The sequence below is a fragment of the Mustelus asterias genome, chromosome 13 (genome assembly GCF_964213995.1).
Source record: "Mustelus asterias chromosome 13, sMusAst1.hap1.1, whole genome shotgun sequence".
Classification (NCBI taxonomy): domain Eukaryota; kingdom Metazoa; phylum Chordata; class Chondrichthyes; order Carcharhiniformes; family Triakidae; genus Mustelus; species Mustelus asterias.
In genome coordinates, this window is record NC_135813.1 from 5,253,723 (window position 1) to 5,275,396 (window position 21,674).

The 21,674-nt window shown below is 47.4% G+C and overlaps 1 protein-coding gene and 1 long non-coding RNA gene across 4 annotated transcripts in view; both read right to left on the reverse strand.

Moving 5' to 3' along the window:
* The window catches only part of LOC144502391 (uncharacterized), a 680,705-nt gene that overhangs the window by 472,789 nt on the left and 186,242 nt on the right, over positions 1–21,674 (reverse strand). The window lies entirely within an intron of this gene.
* Positions 15,130–21,674, reverse strand: part of LOC144502384 (early estrogen-induced gene 1 protein-like) — a 125,896-nt gene continuing 119,351 nt past the window's right edge. For both annotated transcript variants that reach the window (XM_078226247.1, XM_078226246.1), the window contains exons 10-11: positions 21,340–21,409; positions 15,130–19,470 (exon numbers count right to left, since the gene is read on the reverse strand). In XM_078226247.1, the coding sequence (XP_078082373.1) occupies positions 19,425–19,470; positions 21,340–21,409 (116 nt within the window). In that variant the 3' untranslated portion in view covers positions 15,130–19,424. The remainder of the gene's footprint in view (positions 19,471–21,339; positions 21,410–21,674) is intronic.

The window sequence follows — 21,674 nt, forward strand, 5'->3', positions numbered from 1 at the left end:
AAACAAGGGAGCTGAAGCCTCCCCCATGAGGTAACTTAGCAACTGAGACTTTTGCACCAATGAATGATGGCAAACTGTTGCTGGCTTCAAATCCTCTTCTCACTCTGGTGATAGTTGAACGTGGAGTCAGTGTGAGGAATTCCTGTCCAGAATGCCGAGTGTTCGGACTCTCTGCTGGATGTGTCTGCTGACGGTATCACGGCCTCCTGCCTCTGCCCCCCAGAAAAGCGAATGCATTAAACTGAACCCCTGCAAATGTATAATGGAGGATGGATCGGGGGTGATTAATTTGGCCACTATGGGGGGCTCCGATGGATTTCTGGAGAGGGATAAGCCTTTAACTGGTCCAGGCGGGGAATCCAATCCCGGTGTTCGGTATTCGTTTAGTCCTTGCCTCCCATTCAGTGAACCCGTTGAGTTTGCCTTCGAGTGTCTGAACGTGGCGGTGTGTCTCGTTACCAGATACCAGACCCAGAGCGGCGAGATCGGGCTGGATCTTCTCAACTTTGGAATGCATCAGTACAACGAGTTCAGCTACGACAACAACTCGCAAACGCTCACCGTCACCTACCCCGGTAAGAGCGCTTCATCGCCCGAAACCTGAGTAAAGGGCGAGGTGGTTGACCAGAGATGAAAGGACCAGCAGAGATGAAATGCCGGAGGGGCTGAATGGTCTCCCCATGTCCCTCACTGAGCGTGTTAGGGTCGGCAGAAAAAGCTAGGTGGTAAACTGGAGGCGGAGTGAGGGAACCGAAGAAAGATGGGAGTTTGAAATTGTCGCAAAAGGAAGGTTTATTAAGAAGAGACAAACCAATGAATAAAGATGTGGCAAAGCTCAGCAATTCAGAGAGCAAAGTCCCAGGAACAGTGTCCACAATATTATCTCGAGAGTATGACAAAAATGGTAGATGCATAAGGAATTAATCTCTGGACACCACTCCCCCCTCCCACCCAAAATAAAACCTCTGGAACAGCTCCACCCCTTCATCAAACTCCCCTTTACCTACCCTAAAAACCTGTAGAGATGGTTGAGAGCTTCAAGTTTCTAGGTGTCCAGATCACCAACAACCTGCCCTGGTCCCCTCCACTATAGCCCCCCCAAGCCCAGTCCATCATTCAAACCAGCCTCCCATCCATTGACTCTGTCTACACTTCCCGCTGCCTCGGCAAAGCAGCCAGCATAATCGAGGACCCCACGCACCCCGGACATTCTCTCTTCCACCTTCAGAGCGCCAGGGACCCGGGTTCAATTCCAGCCTCAGGTCACTGTCTGTGTTGAGTCTGCACGTTCTCCCCGTGTCTGCGTGGGTTTCCTCCGGGTGCTCCGGTTTCCTCCCACAGTCCAAAGATGTGCGGGTTAGATAGATTGACCGCGCTAAATTGCCCCTTAGTGTCAGGGGATTAGCAGGGTAAATGGGGCTACAGGAATAGGGCCTGGGTGGGATGTGTTTGGTGCAGACTCGATGGACCGAATGGCCTCCTTCTGCACTGTAGAGATTCTATGAACACAGTCTCTCTGGATTTAGAGGGGAGAGGGTGTGGTGAACACAGTCGCTCTGGGTGTGGGGGGAGAGGGGGGAGGGGAGGGGGTGAACGCAGCCACTCTGGGTGTGGGGGGGTGAACACTCTGGTTGTGGGGAGTAGGGGGGGTTGAACGCAGCCTCTCTGGGTGTGGGGGGAGAGAGGGGAGGGGAGGGGGGTTGAACGCAGCCACTCTGGGTGTGGGGGGGAGAGAGGGGAGGGGAGGGTGAACGCAGCCTCTCTGGGTGTGGGGGGGTGAACACTCTGGTTGTGGGGAGTAGGGGGGGTTGAACGCAGCCACTCTGGGTATGGGGGCGGGGGGGGGTGAATACTCTGGGTGTTGGGTGGGGTGTGCACTCTGGGTGTGGGGGCGGGGTGAGTGAACGCAGCCACTCTGGGTGTGTGGGGGTGTGGGGGGGTGTACACTCTGGGTGTGTGGGGATGTGGGGGGGTGTACACTCTGGGTGTGTGGGAGGGGTGAGTGAACGCAGCTACTCTGGGTTTGGGGGGGGGGTGTACACTCTGGGTGTGAGGGGGGGTGGGGGGGGGTGTACACTCTGGGTGTGTGGGGGTGTGGGGGTGTGGGGGGGTGAATACTCTGGGTGTTGGGTGGGGTGTACACTCTGGTTGTGGGGGTGGGGGGGGTGTACACTCTGGGTGTGGGGGGGGGTGGGGGGGGTGTACACTCTGGGTGTGTGGGGGTGTGGGGGGGTGTACACTCTGGGTGTGGGGGGGGGTGGGGGGGTGTGTACACTCTGGGTGTGTGGGGGTGTGGGGGGGTGAATACTCTGGGTGTTGGGTGGGGTGTACACTCTGGTTGTGGGGGTAGGTTTAACAGGTGCTTTATTTCGTCATTCTGGGGCTTGGTTGAAACTTTAAACAGATCACACTGACGGGTAAGGAACCAGGTCCACGTGACACTCACTGGAAACCTGCTGCTGTCCCCCCCCCATCAGCAAACCCGCCTCCCCCACTCCCCCAATCAGACAGAAAATGCTCAGCCCTGTGGATGGTCCTTTTTTGCGCTTATTCAGCTATTCGATAATGAAGTTCTCACCATTTTTGTCACCTATCTCTCTGTGGTTCAACGTGGGCGGCACGGTGGTTAGCACTGCTGCCTCACAGCGCCAGGGACCCGGGTTCAATTCCCGGCTTGAATCACTGTCTGTGTGGAGTTTGCACGTTCTCCCCATGTCTGTGTGGGTTTCCTCCGGGTGCTCCGGTTTCCTCCCACAGTCCAAAGATGTGCGGGTTAGGTGGATTGGCCATGCTAAATTGCCCCTTAGTGTCAGGGGGACTAGCCAAGGTAAATACATGAGGTTACGGGGATAGGGTCTGGGTGGGATTGTGGTCGGTGCAGAATCGATGGGCTGAATGGCCTCCTTCTGCACTGCAGGGATTCTATGATTATTCTATGATTAAATGAATGTTGTCTGATATTGGCCTCTGCTGCAGCTTGGGGAGGTTTTCTCATTGTCGGGGCTGTATTTATATATTTATATTATATATAATATATAAAATAAGCTGCTATTGTTATTCCCTCCCAGATCACCCACATTTTCATCCTTTTTGCATTGGCCGTGCTAAATTCTCCCTCAATGAACCCGAACAGGCGCCAGAGTGTGGCGACCAGGGGATTTTCACAGTAACTTCATTGCAGTGTTAATATAAGGGCGGCACAGTAGCATGGTGGTTAGCACTGCTGCTTCACAGCTCCAGGGACCTGGGTTCGATTCCCAGCTTGGGTCACTGTCTGTGTGGAGTTTGCACATTCTCCTCGTGTCTGCGTGGGTTTCCTCCGGGTGCTCCAGGTTCCTCTCACAGTCCAAAGATGTGCGGATTAGGTTGATTGGCCATGCTAAAAAAAAAATTGTCCTTAGTGTCCTGAGATGCGTAGGTTAGAGGGATTAGTGGGTAAATCTGTAGGGATATGGGGATAGGGCCTGGGTGGGATTGTGGTCGGTGCAGACTCAATGGGCCGAATGGCCTCTTTCTGTACTGTAGGGTTTCTATGATTCTATGAAGCCTACTTGTGACACTAATAAATAAACTTTCCTCCTGTGTTATGTTGCAGCTTCAGGCAGCAGCCCGCTTCACACCGTGGCTCGGTTTAACTGCAGTTCCAGTCACTCAGTGGTTGTCTCTCGCAATGCAGAAAGTCCCAACCTGTTGCAGATTTCCGTCGCCAGCCCGTGTGCCTGTCCCAATGGCTGCAAACCTCAGGATGTGGGTCCAAGAACCATCATCTTGATAGTGTTCAGCGTAACCTTCACAGCCTACTTCCTGTTCGGTGGGTGAAACAGCCTGAATTTCCTGGGCAGACACCGTCACAACCATGGATGTTCAAGGACACATCAGTGGGAGTGTTCAGTAGAGGTGGCACGGTGGTTAGCACTGCTGCCTCACCGCGCCAGGGACCCGGGTTCGATTCCCGGCCTGGTCACTGTCTGTGTGGAGTCTACACGTTCTCCCCGTGTCTGCGTGGGTTTCCTCCGGGTGCTCCGGTTTCCTCCCACAGTCTGAAAGATGTACTGGTTAGGTGCATTGACCCGAACAGGTGCCGGAATGTGGCGACTAGGGGAATTTCACAGTAACTTCATTGCAGTGTTAATGTAAGCTTTACTTGTGACTAAAAAATAAACTTTAAGGAAGGTCTTACAGGAAGGGGAGGAGGAGAACCATATTGTCACAGAATCCCGACAGTGCAGAAGGAGGCCATTCAGCCCATTGAGCCTGCACCAACCACAATCCCACCCAGGCCCTATCCCCATAACCCCATGCATTTACCCTAGCTAGTCCCCCTGACACTAAGGGGCAATTTAGCACAGCCAATCCACCTAACCCGCACATCTTTGGAGTGTGGGAGGAAACCAGAGCACCCAGAGGAAACCCAAGCAGACACGGGGAGAACGTACAGACTCCACACAGACAGTGACCCAAGCCGGGAATCGAACCCAGGTCCCTGGTGCTCTGAGGCAGCAGTGCTAACCACTGTGCCGCCCAGGCTTAGGGGAGGGAATGGGGTCGAACTGTCTGAAGGTGCAGCCACCAATGGTGGGGAGAAGGGAATGAACTTGCTCAGTATCGAGATGCTAATTGCTCAAAGCCAGCTCTGCTGGTGACACGTGTGGCTTGTTTGTCTGACACCAGTCCCTGAAACAACTGCTCTGCGTGAAACTCAGTACAAAGAACAAAGAAAATTACAGCACAGGAACAGGCCCTTTGGCCCTCCGGGCCTGTGCCGATCATGGTGCCCTAACTAAACTAAATAAAAAACCTCCTGCCCTTATTCAGTCCATATCCCTCTATTTCCTCCCTATTCATGCACCCATCCAGATGCCCCTTAAATGTTGCTAATGTGTCTGCTTCCACCACCTCCTCTGGCAGCGCGTTCCAGGCACCCACCACTCTCTGCGTGAAAAACCTCCCCCGCACATCTCCCTTAAACTCTCCCCCCCTCACCTTGAACCTGTGCCCCCTTGTATTTGACACTTCCACCTTGGGGAAAAAGTCTCTGATTATCCATCCTGTCTATGCCGCTCATCATTTTGTAGACCTCTATCAGGTCTCCCCTCAGCCTCCGTCTTCCCAGTGAAAACAATCCTAGTTTATTCAACCTCTCCTCCGAGCCAACACCCTCGAGACCAGGCAACATCCTTCTTTTCACTCCCTCCAAAACTTCATCTCCTTTGGGTAGTGTGGTGACCAGAACTGCACGCAATATCCATATGCGGCCTAACCAATGTTTTATATAGCTGCAACATGATTTCCCAACTCTTGTACTCAGTGCTCCGGCTGATGAAGGCAAGCGTGATGGACTGGACTTCAATCATGACCCTGCCATCTACTTTCTTAATCACCTTGGTCACCTGAGTTGTCACTTTTAGGGAACTGTGGACCTGTACGCCCAGATCCCTCTGTGTGCTAATGTGTCTAAGAGTTCTGCCATTTACAGTATAATTCACACCTAAATTTGATCCTCCAAAATGCATCACCTCGCATTAGTCCGGATTAAACTCCATCTGCCATTTCTGTGCCCAAGTCTCCAATCTATCGATATCCTGTTGTATCCTCTGACAATCCCCGGCACTATCAGCAACTCCACCAATCTTTGAATTGAACCCGGGTCCCTGGCGCTGTGAGGCAGCAGTGCTAACCACTGTGCCACCGTGCCGGCCTGGGTTGACGCAAATCTGTCTTTTTGTCCACATCAGAGCAGATGAACTCTCAATGTCGCTGCCAATTGGTTTCCCTTAAAACTGCAAACAGATGAAGTGGTGATTTGTCACATTGCTGGTTTCTGGGACCAGGCCCAAATTGAGTGTGGCGCTATCTACATTACAACAGTGACTAAGGACTTCAGGACCACTTCATTGGTTGCAAAGCACTTTGGTCAGTGTGTCTCCAAAGGAGAATGTGAACCAAGTTGGTCTATTTAGCATTAAATTAACTCTTTGCCACAGAAGGCTGTGGAGGCCAGGTCATTGAGTGTCTTTAAGACAGAGATAGATAGGTTCTTGATTAATAAGGGGATCAAGGGTTATGGGGAAAAGGCAGGAGAATGGGGATGAGAAAAATATCAGCCATGATTGAATGGCGGAGCAGACTTGATGGGCCGAGTGGCCTAATTCTGCTCCTATGTCTTATGGTCTAAGTTCTGTCACCAAGTTTACCGGCATGTCCTCCATCACTGAGCCACCTTCACTGTGCACAGACCCCCTGCTTAGAAACAAAAGATGTCTTTGTTGGAGATTTCCAGCACCCGCAGTATTTTGCTTTTGACATTTTTTAAATAAAGTTGTGAATAGAATCCAAGGCGCTCCCTCAGTGAGCGAGTGTTTACTAACGGGAACATCAGAGTGGGGAATCTGAAACCCCTCTGTTTATTTTCTCAGGTTTCTGCGCACTCAACCCAGTCAGGACTCCCAACGGCATCGAAATCATTCCCAAGGAAAATATATGGTGCAGTTTGTGCCAAGCTTGTGGAGAAAGGAGAGGAAGGAAGCAGAGGAAACATCAACGGTATTGATGAGCCGGAGACCTAGTGAGGACTTGCTGTAAGATGGTCAGATTTCATTTTTCACACACTGTATTAGAATCATAGAATCCCTCCAGTGCAGGAGGAGGCCATTCAGCCCTTCAAGCTAGCACCGACAACAATCTTTCTGGTTGTATCACAGCTTGGTTTGGCTCCTGCTCTGTCCAAGACCACAAGAAAACAACAAAGGGTCATGATTGAAGTCCAGTCCATCACGCAAACCAGCCTCCCATCCGTTGACTCTGTCGACACTTCCCGCTGCCTCGGTAAAGCAGCCGGCATAATTAAGGACCCCACGCGCCCCGGACATTCTCTTTTCCACCTTCTTCCGTCGGGAAAAAGATACAAAAGTCTGAGGTCACGTACCAACCAACTCAAGAACAGTTTCTTCCCAGCTGCCCCCTTCCCCTCGCACTAGGTTTATCTTTCTCTACACCCTAGCTACGACTGTAACATTACATTCTGCACTCTCTTGTTTCCTACACTATGAACGGTATGCTTTGTATAGCGTGCAAGGAACAATACTTTTCACTGTATACTAATACATGTGACAATAATAAATCAAATCCCACCAGGCCCTATTCTCATAACCCCACATATTTACCTTGCTAATCCCCTGACACTAAGGGGCAATTTAGCATGGCTAAACCTAACCCGCACATCTTTGGAGAAATGTATTGATGGACATTGTGTATAAACAGTCTGTGCACAAGTCCGCTTCTGTGGGGGAATATTTTCCAAATCTGCTCATCACTTTTCTCAATTTTTACCCTTCTGAAAGCAGTTGAGGCCAAAACATTGTTTGTTTTCAAGAAGTTAAGTATATAGCCCTTGAGGCGAAAGGGATCAAAGGGTATGGGTAGGGGGGCAGAGAAGAGGGGTAAGGCTACAGGGCAGCATGGTGGCGCAGTGGTTAGCACTGCTGCCTCACAGCGCCGGGGACCCAGGTTCAATTCCCGGCTTGGGTCACTGTCTGTGTGGAGTTTGCACGTTCTCCCCGTGTCTGCGTGGGTTTCCTCCCACACTCCAAAGATGTGCGGGTTAGGTGGATTGGTTATGCTAAATTGCCCCTTAGTGTCAGGGGGACTAGCTAGGGTAAATGCATGGGGTTATGGGGATAGGGCCTGGGTGGGATTGTGGTCGATGCAGACTCGATGGGCCAAATGGCCTGTTTTGCCCTGTAGGGATTCTATGATTCTAATTCAAACTGGACAATCAGTCAGGATCACACTGAATGGCGGAATAATCTTGAAGAGTCAAGTGGCCGACTCCTGTTCCTATTTTCTATGAACCAAAGGATTGAATGAGAGAAGCAGAAGTGGAGATCGAGTCATAGAACTTGGCAGCACAGGAAGCCACCATTCAGCCCATCGAGACTGTGCCAGCACCCTGCACAACAATACTGGTACTCCCGCTCCCTAGAACAATCCCCACACCTTCTGCTTGAAATCATTGTTTCCCTTCCTCCAGCCTCAGGGGCAGACAGGTTCAGGTCTCTGCTTTAAAAAAACTCATTTCCCCCTTGCATCCCCCGCCCAATTTTCTAAAGGCCCCTCAGCCTTTTATCATCAGCTAATGGAAACAGGTTTTCTTTGCCGACCTTATCTTCGCCTGCTATAAACGTGAACATCTCTAATCAAATCTCCCCGAAATCTCCCCGAAGAACACCACCAGCCTTTCCAGCTTTGTAACTAAAACCCCTGATCCCTGGAGCCATTAGGCGAGTGGTCGTCAGCCTTTCTGATTGAAGCAGCAAGGCCGTGCTAACACACTTCCAGAGATTCCCAGCCCTATCACTGAAGACAAGGAGAGTAGTATGGCAGAATATTGTTGCTTGGCATTTCGCTATAAAAGAGACATGTTGCTGAAGCTTCTCACCTTGCACTAAATCAGGACAAGTGCAAGAATGCCAGATTTCAAACAATCACAACAATTTATACAAGAGAAAAAGATCATAGAAAATAGAAACAGGAGTAGGCCATTCAGCCTGCTCCGCCATTCATTTTTATCCTGGCTGATTATCAATATCCTGACCCCGCCTCCCCCTTCCCCTCGATCCCTTTAGCCCCAAGAGCTCTATCTAATTTCTTCTTGAAATCTCACATTTCAGCCTCAACTACATTCTGTGGTAGTGAATTCCACACGTTCACCACCCTCTGGATGAAGAAATTGATGGAAATGATGGGAGGATTGGCTTGATGAATTAAAAAGTGGCTTCCTGGCAGATATTACACAGAAACTAGGAGTTGGCCAATTGGCCCTTCGAGCCTGTTCTGCTATTCATTACGATCATGGCTGATCATCAAATTCAATATCCTGATCCCCCCCACTTCCTCCCATATCCCTTTAGCCCCAAGAGTTATATCTAATTTTGTCTTGAAATCAGACAACTTTTTGTCCTCAACTACATTCTGTGGGAGTGAATTCCACACGTTCACCAGCCTCTGGGTGAAGAAATTTCTCCTCACCTCAGTTCTAAAAGGTTTACCCCATATCCTCAAACTATGACCCCTAGTCCTGGACTACCCCACCATCGGGAACATTCTTTCTGAATCTACTCTGTCTAACCCTGTTAACATTTTATGAGATCCCCTCTTGTGATTGGTTGGCAAATTGGCTCTGATTGCCGCGGAGAATTGCCAACCAATCAACACCCCTTTCCTTTGTAGGTTAGCGGTGGGTGCCTGGAACACGCTGCCAGAGGCGGTGGTGGAAACAGGCACATTAAAGAGACATCTGGATGGGTACATGAAGAGAGAGGGAGTAGAGGGAAACAGTCTGAGTAAGGGCAGTTTTTTTTGTAGTTTAATTAGGGCATCATGATTGGCGCAGGCTTGGAGGGCTGAAGGGCCTGTTTCTGTGCTGTACTTTTAGTTCTTTAAACGGATTGTTTGAAATTTGGTATTCTTGTGTTTGTCCTGATGAGTGCGAGACAGCGATATGTCTCTCCTTTCTGCAGTAGCAGAGTGTTTAAATCCCACTAGCAGTTCCAGAATTTAAATTTAGAATTTTTGTGTAGAGTATGACAGTACAATAATTATACAATGTCATTAGTATTGCTAAGGCTTGGATGCATAATACAGAGGAGTTCAACAATCGTGATGAACTGATTATTTCCTGTGCTGTCTCATTCTACAAGTTAGGACTGGAGGTTAGCTGTGAAGACTTCGACAAGGAGAATAACCCGACAATACTCCCAATCGAGGAGGGTTGTTCTGTTGAGCATTTGGCATATTGCAAAACTAAACTGACTATGAAGACCACAGGATCACATCTCTCCCGTGCTGAATTAGCCAATCTAGGCAGCTGGCAAATCCACTCTGGCTTCCTGGCAGATGTAGAGACGAGGCAATCTGTCTGGGTTCCCATTACATGATACTACCAGCTTGGAATTCAACCCAAAAAGTGAGAGTTGATGTGTTTTGGGAGGACTAGTGCAGCAAGAGAATACACAATGGTTGCACCACCGCTTCACAGCACCAGGGATCCAGGTTGGATTCCCAGCGTGGGTCACTGTCTATGTGTTTGCACATTCTCCCCATGTCTGCGTGGGTTTCTTCCAGTTTCATTCCACAGTCTGAAAGACGTGCTGGTTAGGGTGCATTGTGGGTGATTAGGGTGCATTTTGGGCTGCACGGTAGCACAGTGGCTAGCACTGCTGCTTCACAGCTCCAGGGTCCCGGGTTCGATTCCCGGCTCGGGTCACTGTCTGTGTGGATTTTGCACATTCTCCTCGTGTCTGCGTGGGTTTCCTCCGGGTGCTCTGGTTTCCTCCCACAGTCCAAAGATGTGCGGGTTAGGTTGATTGGCCAGGTTAAAAAAAATTGCCCCTTAGAGTCCTGGGATGCGTAGTTAGAGGGATTAGCGGGTAAAATATGTGGGGGTAGGGCCTGGGTGGGATTGTGGTCGGTGCAGATCTCGATGGGCCGAATGGCCTCCTTCTGCACTGTAGGGTTTCTATGATGATTTCTATGATTTCATTGACCCGAACAGGCACCAGAGTGTGGCGACTAGGGGATTTTCACAGTAACTTCATTGCAGTGTTAATGTAAGCCTTACTTATGACTAATAAATAAACTTTAAACTTTACTTTGAATGGCAGGACACCAGGAAGTGGAAGTACAGAGGGAGCTTGGGATGGGTGTCCAAACGTCCCTGAAGGCATCGGGATAGGTAGATAAGGGGGTTAAAGCCTTTATTAGCTGAAGCACAGAATGCAAGAGCAGGGAGGTTATGATGGGGCTGTATAAAATACTCGTTAGGTTAGAGCAAGACTGTTCGCTGTTCTGATCGTCACTGTTGAGGAAGGGTGTGATTGCAGTAGAGATTCACCGGGATGTTGCCTGGGCTGGAGTGTTTCAGCTATGAAGAGAAGCTGGTTAGGCTGGGGTTGTTTTCCTTGGAGCAGAGAAGGCTAATTAAGGTGTACAAAATTATGAGTGATAGGGTAGATGGGAAGGAACTTTCCCCCATACCTCGGGGGTTAATAACCAAGGAGGCAGAGATTTGAAATTTAAGATTGGGGGGATTTGAGAATAAACATTTTCACCCAGAGGGTGGTGGGAATCTGGAACTCGCTGCCTGAATGCGTGGGAGGCGGGAACCCTCAACATTTAAGCAGCATTGAAACTCCATAGCATACAAGGTTACTGACCAAGTGCTGGGAAATGGGATAAGAATAGAAAAGCACTTGATGGCTGGGACAGACACAATGGGCCGATTGGTCTCTTTCTGTGCTGGAAAACTATGACTAAAATGCCAATGTTACATTGGTGACAGATTGTTTGTGGTGTCAGTTTACAGGTCAATAATACGTATGGACAGATGCACACACAAATACAAGCAGACAGGCAAAAGAGTGAGAGAGACAGAGAGAGAGAGACAGAGAGAGATAGGCACAGAGGGGGGAGAGAGAGGGAGAGAAAGGCACAGAGAAAGAGAGAGAGGCACAGAGAGAGAGAGGGGGGTGGGGGGAGGGACAAAGAGAGAGAGAGAGGGGCATAGAAAGCAACCCAGACAGACCCACACCCACAGAATGTAACCTTGAATTGAGCAAGGCACAAGAAAGTTACAGGTGTCTCATGAAACCACAAGAGGTGAGTAAGGTGTAAAGGTCCAAACTACAGTGAACAGGAAAACCCAAGTGAGTGTGTTTGAAATAAGACTCTGCACACTAAACACAAAATAACAGTTTTATTGTTAATACAGGTACCCAATATCATTTATTTCCCAGAAAACAGTATTACATGATACTGCTCCTATAGTTACACTTTAAAATATGAAACAAATAACCTTAATACAAATATCTTTTAACCAATTACAGTACATTGTGCATTCTAAACATATCTAAATGTTATACAATATTCCAGCTGATAAACATTTCTATAAATTCCACATCCTCTGGGCATTTTGTTTAAAGAAACCTGTACACGCACCTCCGTGGGATCACAAAAATAAGTGTCTAAATATATCATTCGGAATACATTCTGTAACACCCTTACTTTTAACAAAATCATAAAAATCTCTCGTCATCATTTTGCTTTAGTTCAGAGTTAGGTCATTTCAGATAAAGGTTAAACCCATTTAAAGAAGCGCCTAATCTCCCAATGCATAGTTTCAAATCCCTTACAGAAATATACAGATTTACTTAAGGCAAGTAGAGTACCAGCGAGCCACACGTCATTTGCCCGAATACGGCTGGTTAAAGGATTTGATTAGGGTCGTTAATTATTGTTGTAATGAATGTGCGACCTGCTCAGGTTAACAACTAACCTTCAGCGAGCGGACACTGTGTGAGTTTATGCTGCTGGCATTTAATAAGCTAATGCTAAAAGTTAGCATCAAATACCTTCAAAGATCGATCCCGATTTGAGGTGACGCTGCTCGTTAGTTGGAACAGAGAATCTACAAAGTTCCCTGTAGCTCCCGTACAAAGTAGGGTAATCTCAAAAAAATATATATTTCAACGGGAAATGCAAGCAACAGTTCACCCAAGAAGCAATTGGATATTTAATAATAAAACAGTCCCATTGGTAACTGGGTGCTGGAATAAAGCACAAGTCGCAGGGTTCATCCCTGACTGTGACACTGAGCCTGTGCTACCGCTGTGAGCAGCCACGGGCCATCACAACACATTATCTTGAGCAAGTATTTCATGGAACATTCAAGCGCATTTCAATCTTCCTCACTTCCGGCTGAATCGAGTAGAGTGTCCAGCACTCATTCTAAAGGTAACCAGCGAACTAGTTGCTGGAGTACCCAGTTAACTGTTAGAATGGCTTTAGCAATATGCTTTTCCACAAGAAATGGAAAGTCTGCTTGGATTTAACTGGGTTCTTTTTCAATGATTCCCACCCCCCCCCCCCCAATGCTGAGGAAGTTGCAGAATCTCAACTGAAAAATATCCACCTTTTCAGTTTAAACCAGGACACACCCAGCGTGACCCTCATCCCCCCGCCTCACTCACTCCCAAACCGTGTACCCCCCCACACACCCCCTGCACCCATCATACATACATCCACCCCCACCCTCTCACACACATCCACCCCACCCCCACACATCCACCCCCACCCTCACACACATACGTACATCCACCCCCATACATACATCCACCCCCACCCTCACACACATTCACCCCCACCCCCTCACACACACACATCCACCCCCACCCTCTCACACACACACACTACGTACATCCACCCCCACGCTCACACACCCCACCCTCTCTCTCACACACACACATACATCCACATCCACCCCCACCCTCACACATACATCCACCCCACCCTCACATACACCCCCACCCTCTCACACACACATACACCCCCACCCTCTCACACACACACACACACACATCCACCCCCACCGTCTCACACACACACACACATCCACCCCCACACACCCCCTCTCACACACACATACATCCATCCCCACACACACATACATCCATCCCCACACACACATCCACCTCCAGCCTCACACACACACATACATCTACCGCCACCCTCACACATACATCCACCCTCACACACACCACGCAGCCCCCCACACTCCCTCGCACATACACTCTGCCCCCTACTCTCTCGCGTGCGCGCACACATAAATCCCCCACCCTCTCAGGTACTCAAGGTGTGTGGATTAGTTTGAAACGAATGACCGTGATGAAGCTTTGGAATGAGGTGTGTGTGTTTCTGGTTCAATGGCGGAATTTAGTGAGATTGAAGTGTGAAATTCTGCTAATTCAGGGGCCAGTGAGTAACCACAGGTCTCCTGTGCACTGGGGGTGGATCCTAACCAGGTTTTCTGCTGCTCCTTGAAGCAGCCTCTGGTGGAAGTGGGAATAAACAGGGAGACATCTTACAAAACTGAAGGACCAAAGGAGTTAAAGGCTTTCGGTTTGATTTGGTTTAAATCTCATTTAAAGTTTATATTTTTGATTCCCATCCATTCCCAATCCAAACAAGGATATGCAACAAAAGTAGCTTTGATTGATTTACCCAGTATAAGATGAGCATACTGTAGGTTTCACATCACAATTAACTGCAGACACCACTCATGTTAACATCCAGGAGTGACTGCATTCAACTGTTGCAATAAAACCCTGAATAAATGATCCAGAAAAACCTGGTTTTGCTCGTCAACGTTTTCCCCACCTGTTGTGGGTAAACCACGGGAACTAAAAACAGGGGCACCGGAACATTCCAGCTAATTATCTTTAACCTAACTGGGCAGAGACCGCCTAAGTCAGTGTGGCCAAGTGGCACTCCATCATGCAAAATGTCTTTAGTCAGAGGTTACAACAGTCCAATATAAACTCTCTCTCGCACTTATACCGAAAAAAGAATTGCTGCCTGTTAACAAGGAAAAGAGAAAATCTGAAACACGATCGGCACCAACGTGTAAATATTCTAAACGCTTTTTTCGAATGTCGCACTGGGAGATGCCCATGCTCGTGGACCACCCTCCCACTGCGGCAGCGACACTGCACATAGCCAGCCCGCTGGCCGTAAGCACTGTGAGACACGGCAAAAAGAATCAGAACACTTCAGAAACAGCTTTTAAAAAAAAAACACAGCTCCTACAACAGTGGTCAATTTTGGACAGATTTACAAATAAAAACAATCACCAAATATTATTCTCTTTTAAAATCTGTGATCAATATTTGATTGGCAGAAAAAGCGATTAAATATGACTTTTTGAAGGGGGGGGGTGGGAGAGGCAGCAAGACACCTGAGCTCGGAAATGGATAAATGGCAACTATAGTATGAATTGGGTAAAGCAAACTTACAAAGAGAAATAAGGCTCTTTCTCTGTACTAGCGATCTTGAGGACTCCAGTTCCTCATTAACAAGGAGCCTCACGTGTTATGTTTACTCGTAACTAGGGAAGTCCCGACTTCCCTTCAACGTAACCTGAAAAGGGTGCAGACCACGTTGCAAGGCTGCTCCCACCGATTCCCAGATGGCAAGCAAGACCACTTCGAAAAGTAGTAAGAAATCTCACAACACCAAGTTGAATTGGAATCATGAGCTTTCGGAGCGCTGCCCCTTCATCAGCTGAGTCACTCACCCGATGAAGGGGCAGCGCTCCGAAAGCTCGTGATTCCAAATGAACCAGTTGGACTTTAACCTGGGTGTGGCGAGACTCCTTACTGCGCCCACCCCAGTCCATCACCAGCAACTCCACAGTTAGACCTTGGACGTGGCATGGTGGGTTGGTACTCCCAATATTGCTATGCCACGGAGGGGCAGCACAGGAGTCCACACAAGTTTGGGGGGCGGGGAATATGGTGGGGGCAGGGGCCTGGTAGTAGGCCAGCTTTGCAACTAGGGAATGGTGTGAAAGGAAGAAATTAAAATGGGATGCAGGGGAAGAGTCATGGGGAAAGGAAAATAGGAATTAAAAGACTACTGCTTCAAGTCTTTGTTACCAAGACTTTCTGCTTTGGTTGAATAGAATTGGCTCTCTCGATGGCAACAGCAAGCCGCAGGGTTAAGCGGAGCTCCAAGTTGGTGACAATTTAGTTTGCAATCCCTGCATTTATTGTACAAATTGAAGCTCTGTCAGTAAGATCTGCAGTAACGCGTGATCCTAACTCCTAAAACAGCAAGTAAAAACAGGAAAAACTGCTAGAAAAGGATCTCATTAGAAAACCGTTCAGAGTGAATTGACTCCGAAGTACGATTAACTGAACAACTTGATCACCAAGAATCAAATGTTATTAAAACGCAATAAAACTCATTCAATTTTAACACTTGATCTGCTGGGTTTTGTGGTTGCTTTTCAACACCTCCTGAAAGGTTTAACTTCTTTCAATGAAATAATTGATACAGGAGAGGGGTGTGGGATTACACACACACACATTTAGAATCAAATGCGTGCCACATCTCTGATATGTCTGGAGCTCAGTCTGAGCAAAGGTTTTTTATGGAAATCCCTGCATGGTACGCGAATGCACTGAGCTGCCTGTCTGCAATACTGTGCACTGCGCTCTCCCAATTCAATATTCAGAAGGCTGTTTATGCTGTTTAAAACGGATGAGGTGAGAAATATCTCTTCGATCTATACAGTCATGAACCAAATTAAAACTTTGGGGGTTGCGAAACAGATATTAATTATAGTTTGAGTTTATTTATTAGCGTCACAAGTAGGCTTACATTAACACTGCAATTAAGTGACTCTGAAAATCCCCTAGTCGCCACACTCTGGCGCCTGTTCGGGTACACTGAGGGAGAATTTAGCATGGCCATTGCACTGAACCAGTACGTCTTTTGGACTGTGGGAGGAAACCGGAGCACCCGGAGGAAACCCACGCAGACACGATGGGGAGAATGTGCAGACTCCGCACAGACAGTGACCCAAGCCGGGAATCGAACCCGGGTCCCTGGCGCTGTGAGGCAGCAGTGCTAACCCACTGTGCTGCCCATATACTGAGTGAAGTTTAACGATGTCAGTGAGAATTCTATTTTGTACAGCTGAAAATACAACTGCACAAAATATTTAACATTTTCTCCCAGTTAAGTAGAATGAAAAATATATTAATTCACTACAAGTTTGTCAATGGGGCGGCATTCTATTGCATGGAGAGTTAACTGCAAGAAAACATATTGGGCATTAAATCTCGCATTTTACTTTAGCCACAGTGCAATGATATCTGTAGGGAGCATATCTGCATAGCACACTTCTGTGCTTCGATTAAAAGCCTGCAGCAGTCCCTGCTTTGTGTCCCACACAATATATAACAATGTTATCACTACGAAACAATGGAGAAAGCATCCCACTTCATTGTCCTTTGGTGTTACTGTGCGTTTTAGATAGACACCTGATGCAGGGAAAGTATCCTTGCAGTAAAATAGGAAAGTGGGGCCTCGCATAGAAACTGGGTCTCCACCTCCCAGTGCTGGTGAGTGGAGGAGTACAAAATTCACTATAATTAAAAAGGGAAAACCTTCCATTTCCATCCAACAAATGGGGTTCCTTTTATTCCTTCAAGCAGGCTGCACTTCAGTTCTGCGGCTGAACGAATGCCCAGCAAGATTTCTCAAACAAACATGCAGACTGTGGGAGCTTGCAGGAGGTGTGCTTAGTCCTTTGTGAACCAGTCTGAATTCATGCCCCAGCAGGTGAAGTGTTAATGTTGGCTCTGCATTCAAAAAAATAACTTAAAAGCAAGAGTTTCCCTTACACTAGCTGTCACAGAACAGTTATTAAAACAGTACAAAAGTCAGGAGATAAGATTCATCACAGCCTTTGTATTCTAGGCCTTAATATACCACAGATACAGATAGTGGACAAGTTAACCGTTCACATTACGTCAAACTGAGCCACAATATTCACAGGTGGCATGCAATAAGCAAGACGACAAGAATAGTGTAGGAAATGTACAAGTCTTCAAAGTGCATAGCTTACCAATGCCAGGACATTCTGACAGGAACAGGAAAATGACATCATTAAAGAGCTACAGCTTCGAGGCTTCTTGGAGTCATTTGTTCCACCAGAGGCGGCAGACGCTGCTCACAACATTCGGGCTCAGCACTGGAAAGTCCAAGATGTGGACCATCAGGATATGCCCTCACGGGCCAGCAAAGAGCACAGAGTACTGCGCTACACAAGCACTCAATTCTCACCACTGGATATTTCAATGGGCAAGGATTGAGTGTTGGCACGGCACTGCATCATTCAGAGAAACAATCAGCTGTTTACACCGTGCAGCAGAAATCTGTGGCACTTCTTTAACACATCCCTCAGACCAAGGGGGCAGTAAATTCCGCCCCACTGTCCCAGAATCAGTTCTGGAAAAAGAAACACATTTTTCAACCCTGAAGGTTTACAGGAACCTTGTCTGAAAGCAGGAAAGGCCAGTACTTAAAAGGCCACTCACCAAATGGATGTTGAGACAGGTTCCAGTTTTAGAATCAGCTGCCTGCACTTGGATTATAATTCAGCTGTAAGGAAACATCAGAACTTTTGCAAAGGTAGGACTTGCCCACCCATGTTCTGAACAGCGGGGTAACAATTCAAAGGTTACTAATAGCTATCCAATGCCTGGTTCAAGTGGCGCATCACTGGTCTCTGCTCGTGGAGCACACAAAATGGACTTTTCTTCAGAATAGTTTCTAACTAGGTTACTGTTATTACAACAGCGCGCCGCTCCACTTCAATATTTTTCTTGAGCCAGTCTTTTAAGTGTGCGGATAGTACAGGGTAAAACACACGCTAGATTTTTTCTGCTGAAGCGCAGATTTGCAAAAATGATTATTTATTTTTAAAATGAAGTTGAGTGAATCTGCTCCCTGCCTGTAAAGAAAAGTGCTCCGTAAGTACTCCGGAGTAAAAGTACTCCGCAGTAAAAGTACTCCGCAACATGCATCAATAAAGGAACATTTTATGTGCATCAAACTGTCGAGTCCCTGACTTGTGTAGGAAGCGTCAAAAAAAAAACATGAATAATGTCACGACTAGACAAAGAAAAAATAAAATCATCCTATTACTTCATTTCAGGAGAAATCCAACACCCCACAGGTACACCAATACTCTGTGCAAGACATCACCGTATTTGATGTGTCTGCTGATGGCGTCATAGTTGATTCATCGGATTGGAATTAGGTTGATCACTATTAGATTTGGAACCGGACCATCTTGTTATAAAATCATAATGACCTGTCCTTTTCAAAATGGCAATTATGCTATTGAAATTTTTTAAATTAAACGAAAAAAAAATACTGGTGTGATTTTCCTAATGGTCAAAGAGGTGACCAATTTTGTAAAACAAACTGATCTCTGTGCGCGCGTGGCAGCTTAAGTGTATGGGGCTAAACAGAATAAAATCGTTAAAAGCCTTTAAAAGTACATTTCCTTTTGGCGCAACAGTCGAGGATTCACAGGGTGACGTAGAGCTTTTAGCCCTGTTGGGTAAATGGGCAGGGAATGGGGAGAAAGGTTTAGCATTGAATAACGCTGCCACGACAACATCGCGAGGAAAAACCGCCACCTTTTTAAACAGACCCACTGCCAAATAGTTTTGGTATTTAAGCGTCGTGTTTTGAAAGGCTTTCTGAAACATTTCAAAGTCGCGAGAAAATGATTCCTCAACTTAATTTCCGATATCTGTACTGGTCGAGTAGATTTTGAGAATGGTCGGAATGGAGATCCTTTTTTGGGACCTGGGCCCCACTCAATTACTCCAATGTGGTCAGAATCAACATCGGCCACTTCCTGGGATTGTTGGATAGAAATAGCCACCCTCCTCCTTCAGTCCAGCTGGGCTGGTGGGCAGCATGACTTGATGGATAAGACTAGGTGTGCAGTAGGCAAGGAGCTCAAATGGAAAGTGGTTAAGTAGGTGGCAGAGCGGCTCAGAAGCTCCTCAACGGCTCTCAATAACAACAGGTTCAAAGACACCTGCAGACACCCTGTGGAGAAAGGAACAATGTTTGTTACTCTCACTTTTTTGTTATTGTCACAAGTAGCTTACATTAACACTGCAATGAAGTTACTGTGAAAATCCCCTAGTCGCCACACCTGTTCGGGTTACACTGAGGGAGAATTTAGCACGGCCAATGCACCCTAACCAGCACATCTTTCAGACTGTGGGAGGAAACCGGAGCACCCGGAGGAAACTCATAACACCTGGGCGGCACGGTAGCACAGTGGTGGGCGGCACGGTAGCACAGTGGTTAGCACTGCTGCTTCACAGCTCCAGGGTCCTGGGTTCGATTCCCGGCTCGGGTCACTGTCTGTGTGGAGTTTGCACATTCTCCTCGTGTCTGCGTGGGTTTCCTCCGGGTGCTCTGGTTTCCTCCCACAGTCCAAAGATGTGCGGGTTAGGTTGATTGGCCAGGTTAAAAATTGTCCCTGAGATGTGTAGTTAGAGGAATTAGCGGGTAAATATGTGGGGGTAGGGCCTGGGTGGGATTGTGGTCGGTGCAGACTCGATGGGCCGAATGGCCTCCTTCTGCACTGTAGGGTTTCTATGTTTCTATGTTTAGCATAAGAATTACAAATTTGAATACAGCACAATGGAGAGAAAATCTCAGTTTGATTTGGTTTCCAGAATCGTTTCCAGGGCTGGCACAGTTGACATGAAAATAGAAAACAACTGTGGCCAGGCCATTCTCAATCTTTATCTCAACGTCTTCCGGACATTGTGCAATATAAAGTATTTTCTGCTATCGCTGCACAGCTAATGAGAGTTGTGTTTTAGGTTGGAGGGCACAAAATGCCATCTTACTCAGGCTGGACAGGAAAAGAAACAAACCCATTAAATTGCAGAATTCCTACAGTGCAGAAGGAGGCCATTCGACCCATCAAGTCTGCACCTACTCTTACCCAGGCTTACCCCCATAACCTCATGTATTTATCCACTAATTCCTCTAACCTATACATCTTGGAACACCAAGGAGCAAGTTAGCATGGTCAATCAACCTAACCTGCACATCTTTGGATTAATGGGGCAGTGGCACTGCGGAATTATCACTGGACTAGCAATCCAGAGACCCAGGGTAATGCTCTGGGGACCCGGGTTCGAATCCCACCACGGCAGGCGGTGAAATTTGAATTCAATAAAAATCTGGAATCAAAAGTCTATGGATGACCGTGAAACCATTGTCGATTGACGTAAAAACCCATCTGGTTCAGGGAAGGAAATCTACCGTCCTTATCTGGTCTGGCCTACACGTGACCCCAGAGCCACAGCAATGTTCTCAAATGCCCTCAAATGGAGGGTGGTTAGGGATGGGCCCAGGCAGCGACGCCCACATCCCATAAAAAATTATAAAAGTTGGCATTGCTGTAGGAGATTAAGTTTGTTGAATCAACAATGACTTAAAAAAAATGGTATTTAGTTCCAAGCAGTGAAAAAAATCCCAAAACATTTCACGGAGTATTATCAGACAACTAGTTGATCTTGGAGCAGGAGAAGAATTCCTTCTGTTTAAAACCATCAATGCTTTTATAAGGAATTTATTTACAATTTTAGTACAGCTGGCACAGAGGGAACACTTCCCTCAGGTGGTGCGGAGGCCCTGCTAAACAGAACCCCTCAAATCAGAGGATTGCATCGTACAGATATCGCTAAGTTGCATTAAAACACTTAAAGGGGCAAAGATAGTACTCTGAAGCATTCCTCTGTGCAAAGACAGACAAGTGGAAAGGGCCCGACTTTGGGGAGGAACCTCAGAAGGATTCTTTTCTTGAAAAGGTTAAGCGTCGAAGGTTAATTTACAAGAAAATCCCACACTAAAATAGTCTGGGGGTCTAGGGGATAAATGAGGTAAACCCACCTGTTTCCCAGCTGAATGCCACTGAGTGCTGTTGTTCCATCTCTGCTCACAAACAGCCTTAAATTACTATCTGAAAAAGAAGAGGATACAGCATTAGCAAACTGCGGGTAAAAAAAACAGACTCCTTCCTGGCTCCAGAAACCATGCCCTTGGCGACACCTCTCATTTTGAGAGCATTGATTCAAAGACTTGCATTCAAATAACACCTAGAGTCATAGAGGTTTACAGCATGGAAACAGGCCCTTCGGCCCAACTTGTCCATTCTTTCTTTTCCTCTTTTTTTAAAACTCCTAAGCTAATCCCAATTGCCCGCATTTGGCCCATATCCCTCTATA